Below are 20246 nucleotides of genomic sequence, written 5' to 3'. Positions count from 1 at the left end.
TGTCTTTCCTTTGAGCAAAGTGGCAGACGGGCGATTTTGAGCTAGTTTTGAGGAATCGGTAACGATATTCCGTCCCGTCTTGACTAAAATTATCGCAAAATAGTCGATAATCGTAACGGAAGGTAATTTGCAGCATGATTATTTTATCAGGACATATTTTAATTTAATATTTCCTCCAAATCCAGCCTCACCCACTCATCGTTGTCGGCTGTTCCTGACCGTCTTCTCCGACTCGGACCGAACGAAGCTAAAGGACATATTCCGCGGCAACAACGGGGCGACTTACGGTTCAAAGTGCATGAATGCACCGGAGTGTACGTAACGTGGCAGGACTAACACACCGCGGCGTGCACCAACTGCGTCGAGACGGTTCACTTTGTCGACGAGTTCCGGAACCTGTGCAGACAGTCCAATTGAAGTTTTGAACGGGCGACGTTTGGTGGAGTGACCGGGTTTGGTCCGGCACGATGGAAGAGCTACTCGAACCGCAGCAGGAGGAGGATGTTGGCTTAAGTCGTTACTTGCCGGAGACGATGTTTGTGAAGGGTCAACAAGGAGCGGTCGAGGCTGGGTTCGAGTGGGAGGACGTGGAAGAGATGGTGGTCATTAAGCAGGAGGTTGGCAGCGATGACGAGGATGATGTCGTTCGGTGCTTTGGAATGCAAGATGGTCACTGGCAGTCGTACCAGCGAGATCGTGCTTGCCACAGAAACTTGCCACGGAATTGAAAATGTGGTACAGCTTGATCGACATTTTCCGCCGGAAACGCTGGGGTTCTGACGCGTCGGACGTTCAACTCTACCAGCTACTGGTAGCATTCGCCGGTGGAGCAAATTTTTTCTACTTCTGGATAAAATGTGGATCAAAAATTCCCGACCAGCTCAGGCAACCGGGTCCAGTCCACCACCGCAAACATCTGCCCGAAGAAGTGGAACCACATCCGGCCAACAATCGCATGCAGCTCACCCAGCTGGTCCACGACCGGAAGTCATCTGGAACCGGTCCCATCCGGACCACCCCGTTCTGGCCAAACGGGACGAAGTGTTCGACGAGGTGACCCGCGAGCTGGGCATGTCGATGCCGGAGTTGAAGCAAAATGGCCACCAAAATCAACAACACGATCGCGGCCTGGTAGAGGTTAAAAGGATGGGCAGTCGCGTGCAGGAGGTCAAAGATAAGTAGACCCAGGTCGAGCCGGAAGATTACATCGAAGATGGTTATGCCAGCGGCGTGATTTCATGCATTACAAGCAAGTCCATCTGCAATTGGGGCTGTGATCCGCATAGCCGAATCCCGCAGGAAGAAGTTAAATCCAAATCGAAGAAGAGCATCCACCAAATCCGTCTCGTCGAAGGTGACGCTGAGGGGCGGTCCCCGGTCTGTCTCGACTCCGAGCTGGTCGAAGTCGCGCACGTCTAAAAGCTACTCTTATTGCAGTCGAAAATTAAATCAATTTATTTATATTTTTGTAATAAAGAAATCCTCATTTAATTCTTTCAACAAGTGTATGTATCTGCTTTTTATTCCTTTAATCCAGTTTATCTCGAAAATCGCCGTTTAATTTAAAATTATTCAAATTTTCATTCAATTTCGTATACTATCCATAAGAAACGATAGCGTTGTGACGTCATCACTTGAAGCATCGCAAATGTTGACACTTTTTTGCTTACTAATACTAAACCAACACGTTTTCAGCCCAACCTTTCTTACAGTAACCTTGCTATTTAGGGTCCTTAGGTTCCACCACCCGGTAAACAATCAAGAAAACCAGCTTCTCTGTTGAAGACTTCGACAAGTTGCAAGTGCTTTTCAAGAAGTAACAAAGTTAACCCACGAACGACGGATCGAACAATATCATCGGGTAGTTCTTCGTGGTTTACCTGATGAACTAAAACCGGATGAGGTCAAGTACTTACCTGCTGAAGATGGATCTCAAGCTTAACGCGCTGGAGGTGCATGTCACCACTTACTTACCACCTTGCACGTTGCGCCCCCCTCCGCCGCGTTCCAACCGGCTCCGAATTAAACACCAACTTCACCGGATTGATAGTCTGGTTCGGTTGGCGCGCATCCAGCGCGTCCGGCATTCTTGCGACGTGTCCGGCCCACCGGATTCGGCCAGCTTTGGCGACCTTCCGAATACTTGGCTTGCCGCAGAGTTGCGCCAGCTCGTGGTTCATTCTTCTCCTCCATCCAGTGTTCTCACGCACGTCGCCAAAGATTGTCCTAAGTACTCGCCGTTCGAAAACTTCAAGCGCTTGTAGGTCCTCCTCTAGCATCGTCCACGTCTCGTGCCCGTAGAGAACGACCGGTCTTATCAGCGTTTCGTACATGGTACACTTTGTACGCCGGGAAAGGTGACCAGACCGTAGGGTCTTGTGGAGTCCATAGTAGGCACGACTACCGGTGATGATGCGCCTCCGAATTTCTCTGCTGCAGTTGTTGTCCGACGTAACCAACGATCCGAGGTACACAAACTCCTCCACGACCTCGAACTCGTCCCCGTCGATCGTCACGCTCGATCCTATGCGAGCCCTAAGGGACTCGGTTCCTCCTGCCAGCAGATACTTCGTCTTCACCACATTCATCTTCAATCCAACCTCCACCTCCTCGAACGTTCTGCCGACAATGTCCATGTCGTCGGCGTAGCAGATGAACTGGCTGGACCGGTTGATAATCGTGCTCCGCATGTTGAAGCGCGCCCGCCTCATAACACCTTCAAGCCCAATTTTGAAACAGAGGCCGGAGATACCGTCGCCTTGTCGCAGTCCCTTGCGCGATTCGATCGGGTCGGACATAGCACCCGAAATCTTCACGCTGCACCGCGCCCCGTCCATCGTTGATTTCACCATTCTGATCAGCTTCCCGGGAAAGCCGTTCTCGTACATGATCTTCCATAGCTCATCGTGATCGACCGAGTCGTACGCGGTTTTGAAATCGATGAACAGGTGGTGCGTCGGAATCTGGTACTCGCGACATTTTTGGAGGATTTGGCGCAGCAAAAAGATTTGGTCCGTCGTCGATTTTCCCTCCACGAAATTGGCTTGGTACGTCCCAACGAAATCCTTTGCTCGCTCCGACAGACGACACAAAATCAAAAAAAAAATGTGGCTGTCATGCCATGGCACACTTTTTACGTAATGTGGTTTTGTCATTTCGGGCGTTCACCATTCGAACGCCATTTTCGCTTAAAAAGCTGGATAGGTAATCAGGCAGGCGAGCAAGCTCGTGAGAGAGATTGAACCCGAGAGAGAGCACGTGTGTGTATACGAATTGGAAATAAACATCGTTGTTAGGTAGCCCCTTACAGCTGGCCGCGCAAAAAATCGTAAAAATATGGTGTCTTCGGGAAAGTTGTTCTAAATTTAATGAAGGTTCTGCATTTGAGAAATTGTAAGAACACACAAAGAAAAAATACTCTAAATTTTAAAAGATCGTTCGTGGGATTAAAAGTTCGCCTTGGTGAATATTCGTAGAAAGTTCAAACTTTTCATTTTTAAGGCTAGTCTGCAGATCGGAAGGAAAGGGGTCAAGAAACAGCTTTACGAACAGCAGAACAAAGGAGAGGGAGCGATTTCTTGGGGCCTTTCTTCACCCTCTCTGACTTGCTTACGCTACCGCTGCTGCCCATTTGATTTTTTTCTTGACCGGTTCCTTCCGAAGTGCATATATCGCTTAAATGTTGGAAAGTTTTTGATACAACCATGCATTTTTCGAACAAAATCGTTGTATCGGTAAAAGTATTTGACTTTTGATTGGAAAAGAAACCTTTTATGGCAAGAATACACAACATTCAACACTACTACACTAATTTCAAAATGTGCTTGATTTTTATATAAACTTAAAAAAAAATTAAACAGTATGTCAAAAAAACTTTTTTATTGTATTTAACGGCTCTGGCCAAGGCAGGACAACATCCGAGTCTAAGCCAAAGCTGTACCGATTCTTACGGTACGCCACCGGTCACTTCTGAATACCCCAGGCTGGGCGGTTCCGGATGGTGGTCTTGGAGGAGTTGGTTGTTGATTCGGGAAGGGTGGTCGACGTTTCCCGGCTTTCTTGGATCCTTCTACTCACCGTGGAAATCTGGAGTTTTTTTTTGAAAAAGTCCAATAAACCAAATTTCCAGTTTTTGCTTTTTGGGTGTTTTTGAAACCGCCTTGAGTCCGGGGTATTAAAAAACACCCAAAAAGCAAAAACTGGAAATTTGGTTTATTGGACCTTTTAAAAAAAATCCAGAAATTCAGTTTCTCGCACTTGTCCAAAAACCAGAAGTTAATCTTCTTCAACGCAATCTCGTTGTTCACGCAACGCTTCGGCAGCGCCATCTCCTCGATGATCTCGCCCTGGTCCTCGCGCGTATTGACCTTCAACCACCAATCCCGATTTAGTGTTCGCCATTCGAGATACAAATGACTTGTCTCTTGCATGTCCGGCAGTTGATCGACAATTAAATACAGCCCCAATCTGACCTAAAAAACTAAACTGCATCACCCCAGATTGTCAAAAGTAATTTTTCATGCGTAACTTGCTGCACAGGAGGGAAAATATCTCCAAACTTGAAGAATTTAAACCGAAAAATCAATCATTACTCTCAATTTGTATTTGTATTTGTATTTTATTTTTCAATCATTCCACAAACGTGCGCCTCGAACTGCGAATGAATTTCCCATAAAGTTAGTGTGGTGAACTGGAATTATAATATCAATTCAATTCAATTTTTATTTTTGAATAAACAAGTTACAATAAGTTCAATTTGTGTACAATACAGAGTTTTGGAGTTCCTTGCAGCTGTGTGTTACACTAGTCCATGTTGGAGGAATTATTGTTTTGACTATGGGCTTAACAAAAAGTAAGAAAAGTTTCAAAAAACTTACTAGAGTTACTAAGGAAAAAGGATAGGGGAGAAAAGCTTACAACTAGATCACAGTTCAAATTTATCGAGTATAGATGTACTTGATCATTAATTTGCCTAAAGCCATGAATTGTTCCGCCTTGTTACGGCAGGCCTTGAACCGCGTCAGCATCTCACCCGCGAGAGTGAAGAACTCTGGCAGGGTGAAAAGATATTCGCCAGTTATTTCTTGCTGCGCCGAATCGCCGCAACCGGCAACGACGCTGGCAAAAGATCGTCCCCAGCCAGGAGGAGGCGTTGAATTGTTCAACGGGACCGTACGCTGCCCAGCTGCAGGAACGGTTGTGCTCGTACTGCGGTGAGGAGGGCGGGACGCTGCCGGTTTCTTCTTCCTCTTTTCCTGGTCCTCGATGTATGCTTTCCGTGCGCTGCATCCACGGTAATTGCTGGTATGATTACCTTCGCAGTTGGCGCACTTGATGCGCGGCTTGGTTTGGGCTGCGTCGTCCCCCAAATCCACCTTCCGTGGCAGTGAACACACCTCAGAAAGGTGTGTGCCACCGCATTTCACACAACGCGGCTGGAGGTTGCAGTGTCGCGAGCCGTGGCCGTACTTCTGGCAACGGTGACATTGCGCTGCGTCGTTTGGGTGTTTCGAGTAAAACCGCCAGTTTACCCAAAAACCGTCCAACGTTTTAATCCGCCGCAGGTCCTGGATCTTGACGGTGCCGCGGTTGAAGTACAACAAGTACAGCGTGTGCGTACCTGTCTCTGTTGTCTTGCGCGAGAGCACTTTTATCTCCGCGGTCGTACTTTCGCATTTTGGAGGTGTTCCTCCAGCTGCGAAATGGGGTGATCCATACCCACCAAGGATAACCTTCACGGGGACGTCATCAGCATGGTCAAATGTGTAGTGCCTTATGCCATTTGCTTTGAGCGTCGCAATCACATCGGCAAAACTTTTTTGTCGAGTGTGATCACTTGCACAGCAGTTTGAGTGATTCATCAATATCGTCCCTATCTAGACAATAGATAGGCGGCGGCCTTCATTCTTGCGATCGCGTTTTGTTCTTCTGGTTCTTCTCCTTTGCGCTGGACTCAGGAATGTTGCTATTGTCGTCGTCGTCGTCACTGGTCGTTTCGCCGTCTTCTTCCTCTTCCCCGCTGAGGGGCTCGTACGGGTTGCTGATAATTATTCCACCCGTTGATTTATTGCCGTCGAGTTTCGGCATGTTCACCTGGCTGGAACCGGCGGCGACTCTCCCACGTGTTCTCACGGGGCTACGTGGAGAGGATTCTATGACAATTTCCGGAATTCCATTTCCCGGAATGGACGTTTTCCGGAATGGACATTATCCGGAATGGACGTTTTCCGGAATGGACGTTATCCGGAATGAAATTTCCCGGAATGGACGTTTCCCGGAATGGAAATTTCCCGGAAAATTAGTTTTTTTTTATATTACCTGATATGAGTATTAATGGAATCTTGCCTACTCGCTTACTTGTGGTTAAGAATTATTTAGTTTGTACCCCGTTGGTTTGACCTAGTCACTGTAGTGAGCTACGCGGGATTTCGGAGTGGATTCAGAAGAGGTCTGCTTGGTTTCGTAGTCGAGAGTAAAACTGTTTTATTCCAACATGTCAGTGTTGCCATACTATCTGGACTTGTGACGTATATTAAATGGTGTGGTTCCAATGTGGCATATAAAAGGTGCGATAGTTTTCAATGTACAATACTACATTCCTCCCTTAGTTTAAGAAGAGTTAAGACTAGAAGTAATGTCAGATTTAATAATGCAAAGTTGGTCAAGGTCCTAGTTATTTATAAGCTTAAATTTGAAGTTTGAAACTGTCGTACTTCTTGCGCGTTTAAAACAAATTATTGATTTCGTAATCATCGAAGTGTGCTGGACGTTTCATAGCCCGTCGCGGTCGTAGTTCAACGTTATTGCTTGGGTTGAGGTGTGACTGTTCCCCGTCATCGGATGGTTGATCCTCAGCTCCGTCTAGTTGTCCTTCTGCGTCCGTCGTCTGATCGAGACCTGATGTAAATAAACAACCCTTATTAAAATATACATTTAAAATACCAATTGTTACCCTCCGATATCACCTATGGGAATCTTTTTCAAGTGAGAGACATTCCTTTGATAAATCCTTCCTGTGTCTCGAGACTTCACTGTTAAGCTTGATCCCGTCTTACCAATGATTGTCAGTTCTTCTGGGTCAAAAGCGGTCGACAACTTGTTCTCCTTATGAACCCGTTTGGCCACAACGGTGTCCCTGACCTCCAACTCGCTTGCTCTGGCTTGGCGGCGTTTATCCGTGTACTCAGCTCCCTTAAGTTTCTTCTCCGCGTCTCGATCGATGATCTCTTCCAAGATCTTGTGCCCTTTTGTTACTAATCCCGGCAGTTTATCCTTCAGAACACGCCCGAACATTAGAGTCGAAGGTGGTGCTCCCGTTGTTGAGTGAGGAGTTGAGTTGTGCATGAGCGTGAACATCCGGAGATCCCACTGCCAATCCGAGCCGTCCGTTTCCTGGCTGATTTTCAGTCTTTTCACTATATTCCGGTTCATGCGTTCCACCTCACCATTGGCCTGTGGCCAATACGGGGTGGTCTTTCGGTGGTCGATTCCAAATTGACTGCAGAATCTCTGTAACTCGGAGCTTATGAACTGTGGTCCGTTGTCGGTCTTCAGGGATTCTGGGAAACCAAAGCGACAGAATGTTTCATGCAACGCACGAACCGTTTGCGCTGCTGTTATCTGCTTCATTACAATTATCTCGGTAAACCGACTAAAATAGTCTACAATCACCAGCAGATTATGTCCTGATGGCAAAGGGCCAAGGAAGTCCGCGGCGAGGTCGGCCCAGGGACGGTCCGGCATCTTCGTTGTTTGCAGGGGTTCTGGTGGGTTTTGTCCAGAAACGAGTGTACAACACTTGCATTGCTTGACGTACTTCTCAACATCTTTGTCAAGACGAGGCCACCACACCTTCAATCGCAGCCGCCTTTTCATGACTTCGATCCCAGGTGTGACTCGTGTGCTATCTGCAGGGTTCGTGATCGAAGGCTTTCGGGAATAACTAAGCGATCGCCTCGTAGCAACAGATTCCCAACTCTGCATAGTTCCGTGTAGAACGGTTTAAACTCCTGGTATCGCCTGTCCAGACACCTTCCTCCAAGCTGCGAAAGACATCCTGAATAACTTCATCCTTGGCTGATCCTTGTTCCACCTCCTGCAACGTGACGGCGTCTGGAACCACCGTGATCGCTACTTGATAGATGCAGGCTTCCGTTGCAACATCAAACTCCGTCGCCTTCGAAGTTGCCAGTCTGGAGATGGCATCCGCCAAGTTTTCCGGTCCCGGTTTGTACTCCACCTCGTATCGATAGCACTGGAGTCGCAAAACCCACCTTTCGATCCTTGCACATGGTTTAGCTCGTTCTTTGAATAGGAATAAAAGTGGCTTGCAATCCGTGATCAACTTGAAGTGAGTCCCCAACAAGTAAAGTTGAAATTTATCCACTGCCCACACAAGTCCTAAGGCTTCTCGCTCGGTTTGACAGTACTTCCGTTCTAGGTCCGTTAGTGTTTTGCTGGCGAATGAAATGATCCTCGTGTTGCTGTACTTGTCGTGCTGCAAAGCACCGCTCCCAATCCTGTTGGACTCGCATCCGCAATCACCGTACAGCGATCCCTTGGGTCGTAATATCCCAGGTAGTCAGTGTTACTGACTGCTTGTTTAATCTCCTCGAAACTGCGTTGGCATTGTTCACTCCAGACAAATTTCTCTCCTGAACGAAGTAGGGTTCTGAGGCTTTCCGTCTTGTCAGCGAGACTCGGTATGAAGCGACCGACATAAGTCACCAGCCCTAGAAAACTGCGCAGTTCTGAAACATTTTGAGGCTCCCGAAATGATTGAATCGCCGCCACCCGGCTTTCCTTCGGTTTTATTCCTTCATCCGACAGCTCGTAACCCAGAAATTCCAAACATGTTGCGTTGAATATGCATTTTTCCTTGTTGAGGAGGATTCCGTACGACGCCAAGCGAAGTAAGAGCTTTTCAAGTCTCTCGTCATGTTCTTCTTGTGTACTTCCGGTCACCAGTAAGTCATCCAAATAGACTACTACCCCCTCCAATCCTGCAATGATCGATTCCATCACTTTTTGGAACAGCTCAGGGGCGCATGAAATCCCAAACATAAGTCTTTTATATCGAAACAATCCTTGCTTCGTTATGAACGTAGTAATCTCCCTCGATCGTACGGAAATCTCGACTTGATGGTAGGCCTCTCTGATGTCCAACTTTGAAAACTTCTTTGCTCCGTTTATCCCCGCAAATAGTTCTTCGACTATCGGGAACGGATGTGTCTCTCTGAGAACAGCCTGATTCGCACGTCGCATGTCCACACACAAGCGGATTTCTCCAGAGTCCTTGAGAATCGGAACCAGCGGTGAAACCCAGGCCGATGGTCCGTTCACTCGTTCGATGATGTCCTGTTCTAGCAGACTGTTCAGTTTCTGTGCAATCTTGTCTTCAAGAGCAAACGGGACCCGCCGGTAGTGTTGTTGCACAGGAAGTATGTTGTTGTTGATCGGGATTTCCACTACGACTCCCTTAATCTTCGGGAACGCCGCCATCTGCTCTCTTACCGCACCAACGTTGAACCCAATTTTCAACACCTTCAGCCGCTTGGCCGTCTCGTCTCCCAGCAAGCATTGGCCACCGTCTCTTGCGACGTAGAACACCGCTTCCGTCTGCTGGCCGTCAGCTTCGATCACAGCTGTGAACATTCCGAGCATTTCCAGCGTTTTTTCGGAACCGTATGCCTTGAACGCTCGATCTGTGTACCTCCGGAATCCAACTTCAGCTCCCGACTTCTGTAACAGCTCCCAAGTGGCCAGGTCAATTAAGTTTGCTGCAGCTCCCGAGTCGATCGCCATAGGAATTTCAACTCCGCCGACCTTGAAACGAAAACGTTCTGGCCCATGACAAAACAGATATCGTCCGTTTCGCGCTTAGGATTGTGAGCCGCCTCGCTCTCTTCCACCATCCGAATTTTCTTTGGCAACATCCCGCCTTCCTGTGGTCTCTTTGTGCACCACTTCGCAAAGTGTCCAATGCGCTTGCACTGTACACATTGGGCTTCTTTCGCTGGACAGTTTGCGCTCTCCTTAAGGTGCCCTCGCCGCCCACACGCAAAACACATCCGGTTATCCGCGTCTTTCTGCTGGTAAGCGTACTGCTGCTGCGACCTTGCCGGTGGACCAGGCAACGTCCTGTTTGGCCTAAACACCGCCCTTTGATCTGGGTACAAACGTTGATCGCGTTTGAAACCGTTCTGCTGCGCCCTAGCAAATTGCCAGTTTTGTTCCTTAAACGAAGACAGCCCGTACGCATGAGGCGATTGTCGTGCTGGATGTGGCTGCCGGTGCTGGTGTACTTCATGCACCACCGACGACCTGTTTTCCTGGTCACTGTTCTGTTTCATCTCCTTGCACTGCAGCTCGACGTCCTCGATGGTTTTTCCTATCGCCACCACCTCGCTGAGTGGGCGGTCCTTCTCCAGGATCTTCTTCCGCAGCGCTTCCGATGTGCACTTCTCCGCGATCTGGTCGATGATCATGCTCTCCATAACTTCAGTCCCGAATTGGTCGAACTCACAGCGATTTGCCTGGACTCGCAGACGCATCACAAAAGCATTGAACTTTTCCCTTGTTGCTGCTTAATCTTCCGGAAAACGTGTCGTTCGTACGTTCGCATCCGAGTAGGTTGAAAATGCTCGTCCAGCTTGGCAATAGCAACGTTGTAGTAAGGTGGATCCGGTGAAACATGGGAACGTTGTTCACGTCAGGTAGGTTGTCATAAATATCCTGGAGATCTGGTCCCCCGAGATGAAGCAGCTGATTACGCTTGTCCCGTTGGTTTGTGATCCCTTGTGCTTCCAAGAAGTACTCCAATCCACGTTTCCACTTCCGCCATTCTGCCGCGAGCTGTGACTGGTCAACCTTCCCATCAAACGGTTTTATCGGTCTCGCCTGATCCATCCCTAAAATAGTTGAACATTTAATATAAACTTACTTTTCTTTTATCCCGATTGTCTATTCCTGCGACGTTAAAACCTTATTCGTATGACAGTTTATAATTAATTTCACCCTAACAAGACAAAAAACAAATATGACTCTCGGTCACGTTAAAGACATTTTAAATCCGGCTCGGCCCATTTCTTTTGTTGACTAAAGAAATCCTTGAATCCGGCGCTCGGCCCTTTCAAATAAGCAATCATTCCTTGAATTAGGCACTTGACACGATTCATTTTCTTTAGTAACTAGTTGAATCCGGTACTCGACCCTTTCTAACGCAGCATCGTAGATATTTATGCATCCGGCCCTGGGCCCTTCTTGACTTAATTATTAATTTTCTTGAATCCAGCTCGCGGCTCATTTCATTTGATTATGTAGCCAAATTCCTTTAACCCGAACTCCGCGTATCACTTCCATTCAGTAAAAATATTGAATCTGGTTCTCGACCGTTTCAAATATATTACCCCAATTTCACTTGAATCCGGCACTCGGCCCATTTCATTTGCACTTCTTTTTTTTACTTTTCGTCGACTCTCAAATCCAGTGCTCGACCATTTTAAAGAAAATTTTAATAGTCAAATCATCTTCACTGTGATAATGCACTCTACACATTACTTTCACTTTCAGTAAACTCTTGAGTAAACTTCTTGATTTCGGCGTTTGGCCCTTTTGTTTTTGTTTGCTGTCCGTTTTCAATCGTTTTCCTTTTTTTAGTACATTTTAGTACACACCATCTGTCATTCTATTTTGTGCTTACCAATACCTTGAAGTACACTAAACTCCAGGTTGATCACACGCACACTACAACTGTTGATGTGCTCACTAATACATAAATGCGATTTCCGGTCATCTCTTGCTGCGGGAGCCATTTTTCAATACTCCAATCGGTATTCCTTTTGAAAATTGAAAATTTTTTTTTTTTATCACGATTTTTAACACTTAAGGCAAACTTAAGGTACTACTCATTTTGCTTCCTTTCAGGATCCACACTCGAAACTCTCTTGTCATTCTGACCCCGACAAGGAAAATCTTAGCCGCCATTTTTTTCCCCACATAATAGCGATTGCTTGGCTCAAATTTCTTTACCCTAACTCTATTTTTTTCCTCGGTAATCTTTTCTACGCCACAGGACAGACTCCATCAACTTTTTTCACCTTTCTTTCGATCAGACTCCATACTTACTTTCCTTTTCTTCACAAAGCAATTTGCGTCCGCACGTAAAACTTTCTTTTTCCGAACTAGTCCTCGTACTCGTCGCCAAATGTAGTGAGCTACGCGGGATTTCGGAGTGGATTCAGAAGAGGTCTGCTTGGTTTCGTAGTCGAGAGTAAAACTGTTTTATTCCAACATGTCAGTGTTGCCATACTATCTGGACTTGTGACGTATATTAAATGGTGTGGTTCCAATGTGGCATATAAAAGGTGCGATAGTTTTCAATGTACAATACTACAGTCACATTGAAGGAACTCGATATTTTGACAACATGAATGATAAAAAGAAAGTAAAATTTGCGGACACTAACAATAGATGCAAGCGTTGACTATTGAAACAATACTTTATCAACCACCACGAGATCTAACAATGGGTCCATCCACAAACCACGTGGACACTTTTTTGGGAATCTGCCCCCCCCCCCCCGTGGACAATAGTCCATACAAAACAAACTTGTATGGATCGTGGACAATCGCCAACCACCCACCCCCCAACCTTAAAGTGTCCACGTGGTTTATGGATGGTTCCAATGTAGATCGATAGATATTAGATGTTTTTAACATTCTGTCAATGTGTTGTTTCTTAAGAATTTTTCCTTCTTTTGTTAGTCAGTTGACTTTTGTGAATAAATTCTACCAATTTTTAGTAGGTATTCAAAGAAGGGCAAACCTCAAGAAAATAAAAAGGTTTTCAGAAATTCAATGTAATGTGTACTTTTTGAGGTTTTCCTTCTTAAAAATACGCGATCTTTCATCAAAGTAATGAGATTTTATATAAGAATTTTCCTTCTTTGTTAATTCAACTAAATTTTACCTAGTTTTCATTAAAGGCTTCTGCACTATAAAGCAGAGTGGGGGGGGGGGGGGATTACTTCTAGAAAATGAAAAGCTTTTCAGAAAATCAATGTATAACGTGTAATTTCTTGAGGTTTTCCCTGTGTTTCTGTGTCTGGTCCAATCCAATACCCGCTAACCGGTAGCGAAATTATGGGAAAGTATAATTTGTATCAGACTGTGTACATGCCGAATGCTGATACAGCTTATCTCAGTCCCGGGTATTAGGTGGTGATAGCCCTCGCGCTGCTTCCAACGACCCATTTCAGAATGACAGAGCTCCTTGCGGTCCAATTCCGAGGTCGCTGGGCATTGTTCGGCCCCGCCTAAACATAGAAGCGAGCATCTGAGGGAAACTCGATCTATATTTAGACTTCCAATCCCGTCAGGCAAATCAGGGATCAGCGCGTATTTAATAATATGAGAAGAAGAGATAACATGTATCAACACTACGGATCAATTCACTGATAGAGTGTAAACCTTCTGATGGCCGATTGCTTAGCGTCCCAGACCACCACCAATCCAAAGGTGTGAGTTCGAATCCCATCTGATTCATTTTAGTTTTTATTCATATTCAAATTCCTGATTCCAAATTTCAAAGGTACCGACCGGGATTTGATCCCTGAACCTTCTGCTTGGGAGACAGAAGCCGTAACCATTAAGCCACTGAGCCGGTTATATTTTTTTTTCTTGAGGTTTTCCCTTCTTTAAAAATACACGATCTTTAATCGATGTGATGGAATTTCGTTTAAGAGATTTCCCTTCTTGTGTTAATCAGTTGACTTTTGTGACTAAATTCTACCAATTTTTATTATAAAGCAGAATGATTATTTTCAAAGAAGGGAAAACCTCTAGAAAATAAAAAGCTTTTCAGAAAACCAATGTATAATGTGTACTTCCTTGAGGTTTTTCATTCTTTATAAATACACTCAAGCTATTTATTTTCTTGACAAGCCACATTACACATTGATTTTCTGAAAAGCTTTTTATTTTCTTGAGGATTTCCCTTCTTTGAAAATAATCATTCTGCTTTATAGTAAAATTTGGTAGAATTTAGTCACATAAGTCAAATGATTAACAAAAGAAGGGAAAATTCTTACATAACAACACATTGAAAGAATGTTAAAAACATCTAGCGTTTGTATAATATCTATCGATCTACATTGTTACATCTCGTGGTGGTTGATAAAGTATTGTTTCAATAGTCAACGCTTGCTTCTATTGTTCATGTCCGATCATTTCACTTTCTTTTTATCATTCATGTATTTATATTCATATTATTTTCAAAATATCGAGTTCCATCAATGTGACTAGGTGAAACAAACTAAATAATTCTTAACCACAAGTAAGCGAGTAGGCAAGATTCCATTCATTCTCGTATCAGGTAATATAAAAAAACTAATTTTCCGGGAAATGTCCATTCCAGGAAACGTCAATTCCGGGAAATTTCATTCCGGATAACGTCCATTCCGGAAAACGTCCATTCCGGGAAATGGAATTCCGGAAATTGTCATAGAATCCGTGGAGAGAATCCACGTGGGGAGATCCCACGTGGCCGGTATTCCGGGTGCAGGAGGTTTTTGACGATGACACTGTCGTTCGTTTTAGCGATGGCGGTGGTTTTGGCGATGGTTTGTTTACCACCTTTTTGCACTCGGCCGGCGGAGGAACTTCGCGAATGTTTCGAGGCCGCACTCGTCCATTCCGGAAAACGTCCATTCCGGGAAATGGAATTCCGGAAATTGTCATAGAATCCGTGGAGAGAATCCACGTGGGGAGATCCCACGTGGCCGGTATTCCGGGTGCAGGAGGTTTTTGACGATGACACTGTCGTTCGTTTTAGCGATGGCGGTGGTTTTGGCGATGGTTTGTTTACCACCTTTTTGCACTCGGCCGGCGGAGGAACTTCGCGAATGTTTCGAGGCCGCACTCGAGCTGCCACGGCCCCGGCCGGACTTCGGCATCTCGGGGAGGCAGTTTCGCGGATAAACTGGTAACTCGCGACGTTAAAATCGAAAAAACTTGAGGAGCGTCGAACACCGTGTTGTTGCTGGCTCAAGCGTTGCCAGTGTTCTGGGAATTATAATATTATTTGTGCGATTTGAACGACTGAAAACTAAACTTTCGAAAAGATATTGCGGCACTTTGAAATTTATAAGTTTGAATAAAAATAACAATAATTGAAACTGATAGAACTTGCTCAAAGACAAATCAAAAATTGACTTTTGAAATTGTGAAACATGATCGAATCTCCTTAAATTGTAGATGAAACGGATACAACTGTTGAAGCAAACTTGTAGGTGTCTTTCAGTGTCAACATTCATTTTAGAAAATATAACATTACCGTAAATAAAATGAGAAATTAATAGTGTGTGTGCTAGCTTTATTTTAGTGTCAATTTATAATGTGTGTCTATGGCAATTTAGAGTTCGAAGAGTTGAATAGACCTTTTTCTTTATTAGAGATACATGATCATCCCATGTAAGATGTTTGTTCATTTTAATACCTAAGTTCAAGCATTCATCAACTATTTATACATTTTCATTGTCGATTTGAATAGGAGGTAAGTGAGGAAGAACTGTATTCGGACGGGAAAAAAATATTGCTTTTGTTTAGATTCGGATGAACACGGATGAACTCGAACCTAAATTATTGTCGCCGCGGCACTAAACCGAATTGAGCAAGTTTAACTCTCGCGACGATTTTCTGTCGCGAAATATCTGTCAAGCACGTTTAGGTAATTTTGAAACAGTGTGTTTGCTTTTTTTGTTTTGACAGCTTTGGATGATAAGAAAACGGCTTTTTCTTGATCTGCCAAGGTGGAATGCTTAGATTAAATTATTGTTTAAAATCTTGGTTTTTAGTTCTACTTGGTAGAATAGAACTGTTTCATTTGGGGTAATTTATGAAGTTCAGTCAGTTTCCAGCTTAAGGAAAAGATGCAGAAGGGAAAAGTCTTGGTTAAGTTGCTGATTACGGATGGATTTCCGTCTGAATAAAACAAAATAAGTGGCCTCATTGTCGAAGACCCAGCTGGTTCGTTGTGTTCTCGCACCGGAGAGTTTTGGCGATGGGATGTTGCGGGTGTCGTTTGAATAATATAGAGTCAAAATGGTAGACCCAGCCACCAATTTGAAAATCAAGCGCCGTAATTGTCCTCCAAGCTAGACATCATGAAATGGTCCATCCGGATGATCGAATCCACGCTACATAACGATTTCCGGTAGATTTTCGTGATCGATTCCATGCCCGTGTAAGACGCGGTGCGAGTCTTGTCGCAGCTCAACTGGCGACATTTCAGTTTGGTGCCGCGGCGAAATTTTGTTTTGGTTTCGCGTGTGACATTTGAGGTACACTCAGAAAAGAATCAACAGAAAATTGCTTCGCGAGATGAAAAACATTCGCGCTGTTATTTCGATTTATTTCAAAAACCACAATAGCTCTCGCACAAGTACCCCGGTGGGCTTGACGCGGGTGCCAAATTAGCTTTGCAACGCAATAAGGTCCCTGCAGTGGAGATGCCCTTAAGAACCGTGTCAACCCTTCAAACGTTGCCCCAGAAATGGGATAACTCAAAAATAGTGTTTTTTTTACTGGTTTTATTAAATTTACATGGATTTGAAACTGCAACAGGTAGATAAAAAATAGTTACTAGCTAACAGTCGTTGGTGTATCGGTTAGTTAAAGTAAATCAACATGGATTTGCGATCGTCCCAATTTTCGCTTGCACAGTGGACACTTTGGCGCAGCTGATCTCCTGTTTCGCAGGCAAAACAGAACAAGTGGCCGCACACTGTGGACGAGGCTTGCTTTTGAAGATGGAATCGTAGCAGATCGGACATACCACCGACCGAGCAGTGCGCCGCCGTCCGAGCTTTGTGAAAGATCCAGCTCGCTCGAACTTTGGGCCGCTTCGCATCCGGACGATCGTTGTCGGCCACAGGTGGTTGTCGTCGTCGCGTTGAAGGCTCCGAAATTGTGTCGTCCAGCGTGATTAAATCCAATCGGGCAGTTTCGGCGGCTCGCCTTAGGCGGTTCTGTCGCGTGGTGTTTCCGGCGGTTCATTGTCGTCCTCGAATGCGGGAGAACAGAGGTCAATCGTGGGAACCTGAACGGAGGACACAAAATGCAATCGTCCGCATCGGTGTCGGCCAGCGGAGGAACGTAGGTACGGCGTCCGGTACGTCCACCTCGTACGGAATCGCTGTTGAATCGTTGCTCGTCGTCATCCGACGAATCATCATCCGTTAGCAGTTCAATCTGGCTTGTTTGATCGTTGCTGCTGCGCCCAGATGAGGTAGACGCCGTTGCGTTGCTGCTTCTGTCGAACTGCCGGGAGATTCCTCTGCAGCGTTGAAAGATTCCTGCTCTTCGACGCTCGATTCGAACATATTGCTGCTGCTGCTGCTGGAATGATTCCGCCGTGATGTTGTTTGTTCCGGTGGCGTTCGGTTGACCAGGGTGGCGTGCGCAGAAAGAAAAGCTTCGGCGCGCTCGATTAAATCCACCATGCTTTCGTTCAGATCAATGGTATCGTTGTCCATTATGTGTTGCGTTGTAGTGGATTTACGGAGAGAAACAATAAAACAGTGTAATTTTTTACACCAACATGTTGGAATTTTCAACGGAAAGACATAAAAACAAACAACAACGTTTAGTTCAGTTCACTCGCAGATTTTGTTTTTTTAATGACATTTCAAGCTTACACGATTAAATTGGTTTGCATGAGAGAAAAAACAATGTGACTCATACCCGAAACCGTTCATTTTTTACATTCTCGCTCAAGCGTGTACCCATCGGCTAGTGCGAGCTGTCAAACCTGCAAAACGCTCAAGCGTGTTTTGGACTGTGCGAAGAAATGGTGGTCAAAATGATCGAAAATCCACGTGCTGGAAAAAAACTCAAACCCGGGAACAGCAACAAACGGATCCGGCTCCAGAAGCCGGTGGTGGAAGCGGCGGAGGCGGAACCAGTTGCAGTCGCCCAAGCAGAGGAAAGGTCCATCCTCGTTGCGAAGGAGCTCAAGTTTGTGAAATCGCTCGCCGGGAATGATCCGAAGCTGCGTCGGAAGGTGCTGAAAAACCTCAAAATTTGGCTGAATACCCGAGTCGCAGCTCGTTCGGTAGGTTTCCCAGGGAAAGCGGTTGACCAACTGGATGAACATATTTCGGTTTGTTTGTGTTTCTTGCAGCCTTTACCGATGCCGACTTCCTGCGCCTTTGGAAGGGTTTGTTTTACTGCATGTGGATGTCGGATAAGCCGCTGATTCAGGAAAATTTGGCCGACGAGATCGCATCCCTGGTGCAGTGCTTCGAGGATTTGTCCATAGCGTTGCAATATTTCGGCGCCTTCTTGGAGACAATGTCCATCGAATGGTTTGGCATCGATAACTGGAGGATCGACAAATTTATGATGGTGAGAAATCTGTCAAAATCGGGGACGTTTTCAGGTAAATGTTCAACATTCTATTTTGCTTTCAGCTTGTTCGTCGTTGTACGCGTCAGATGCTTATCGCACTACACGAAGCAGAATGGCCCAAGCAGCACGTCGAAACGTTGATGAAGTACGTCGATCGGTTCTTGTTAAACTCGGAAAAGTCCCTTCGGATTGACCAAGCACTTTGGCGATTTGCTGCTGGAAGAGCTGGCCAAGGTCAGCGAGGGCGATATCGACGCGGACATTGTTCACACCATCGTCGAGACGTACGCAATCCGGCTGCTCAGCACAAACGATATGCGGCTCATCAAGCACATAACGTCGAGCGTGTTCCATTCGCTTCTGTACCAGTCGGAACTCGGCCAGGACTACCAGGAAAAATTTGACCTATGGAAAAAGACCAACTTCGTGACGGGAAACATTGACAGTGTAGATTACGAAGTCAATTGCGAGTATGAAGACGAAAAGGAGGGAGGAGAACTCGATCAGGAAGGCGACAGCGATGAGGAAGGTCGAGAAGATCGAGTATTTGATCCCCGGGCGGGACAAGTCGATGTTGTCATCAATGAGCTGCACTTTGATCCGCTGAGAATTGTGGAAGTTTTCGAAGCCAATCGATTCAAACCATTCGTCACTAACAAAGGCCGAAAACAGATGAAGATGTTGGTAAAACAGTACAAGAAATTCGCCACGGGCGTTTTCCACTTGGTATCCAAACCGTCGATAGTATCGACAATAAGGACTACAAAGTAGACATCGAAGAGCAGATCGAAGAACTGGAAAACTTTGAACGGGAGTTGGTTGGGGAGAAACCAGGCAAAAAGAAGAAGAAAAAGGTCGAAATTACGGAAGAAACTACACAAACAGATGCAACGGAAACAGATTCAGCCCAGAAAGCCACTAAAAGCCTAAAAAGAAGAAACCCACTAAGAACGATGTAAAACAGCAAAAACTGAAGCTCCTAAAAGCGAAGCGTGAAACGAAATTGGAAGCTCTAAAAGAGAAAAACTGGTCAAATCTAAAAACACTCTGGCAAAAGAAACAAACGCGCAAAATCCTTCCAGTTCCAGCAAAAACACAGTCAAAGCGGTGAGTGAAACCAAATTCGCGTCTGCTGCCTCCACCAACGGAACGTTTAAGATCGCCGACGAATGGTCAGAACCGCTAAAGGACGGAGAAACAGAACAATTTATTCCCTCCCGCAAGACGAAGCTCAAGCAGATCAAGCAGCAGCACGCGGAGGAGGAAGACGCGAAGCTAGTGCGAAACCCGTTTGCCACCCCCAAAAACAACGCCAAAGCGTTGAAGCGTACGGCTGAGACTCCGCAAACCGACGGTGCCGTTGGCGTGGCAGCGAAGAAGAAACGAGTGAAAATCGCCCTCAACAAGAACGTTTCGCAGGACCTGAAGGAGCACATAAACCAGGTGCTGAGTTCGCCCCAGGTGCCATACGACTCGAGCAAGAAGCCGTCGAAGGGAGCGCTCAAGCCGAACCTGATGCCAAGCCCGATCAATCCGTTCTACAGGAAAAAGATTGGCCTCAAGTTGAACGGTACGCTGTAGAGAAATTGCAATTTGATGTTTCATTATTTTGGTAGGTGAAATAAATGGTTGTTATTTTTGGGAATCCGAAGAACCATTTCTGGTGGGTTTAAGCAATCAATTTCTACTTCTTAATTTTATAATCGATTGATGAAATTCGAACGAATATCACAATCAATTGGCTGCGAAAATAATGTATGTACATTATCAAGCTTTTATCGTCAAACCCTTAAGTACGGTATGCTGATCGGAAGGAACGCGGTCAAGAAATGTTGCGTG

The 20246-nt window shown here is 45.6% G+C and overlaps 2 protein-coding genes and 1 pseudogene across 2 annotated transcripts; 1 reads left to right on the top strand and 2 right to left on the bottom strand.

Annotated features, from left to right (window-relative positions):
- Positions 1-6480: 6480 nt before the first annotated feature.
- Positions 6481-7884, bottom strand: LOC119769410 (uncharacterized protein K02A2.6-like). The gene is made up of 2 exons (XM_038261683.1): positions 6966-7884; positions 6481-6897 (listed from the first exon to the last, which is right to left on the bottom strand). Exons 1-2 carry the CDS (start codon positions 7873-7875, stop codon positions 6725-6727), a joined length of 1083 nt encoding a protein of 360 aa, XP_038117611.1. The 5' UTR covers positions 7876-7884; the 3' UTR covers positions 6481-6724.
- An 8552-nt stretch (positions 7885-16436) lies between these two features.
- On the bottom strand, positions 16437-17691 carry LOC6034048 (annotated as a pseudogene).
- A 92-nt stretch (positions 17692-17783) lies between these two features.
- On the top strand, positions 17784-20045 carry LOC6034047 (ribosomal RNA processing protein 1 homolog). The gene is given in 7 exon segments (XM_038261685.1): positions 17784-18115; positions 18181-18404; positions 18470-18579; positions 18581-19119; positions 19122-19331; positions 19334-19426; positions 19429-20045. Coding segments are annotated over 7 exon segments (2004 nt in total). The 5' UTR covers positions 17784-17847; the 3' UTR covers positions 19989-20045.
- The last annotated feature ends 201 nt before the right edge of the window (positions 20046-20246 follow it).

Source organism: Culex quinquefasciatus, chromosome 3 (genome assembly GCF_015732765.1).
Source record: "Culex quinquefasciatus strain JHB chromosome 3, VPISU_Cqui_1.0_pri_paternal, whole genome shotgun sequence".
NCBI classification, from domain to species: Eukaryota; Metazoa; Arthropoda; class Insecta; order Diptera; family Culicidae; genus Culex; species Culex quinquefasciatus.
Note: the sequence above shows the minus strand (reverse complement) of the source record. Positions and strands in the feature narration are given on the sequence as shown.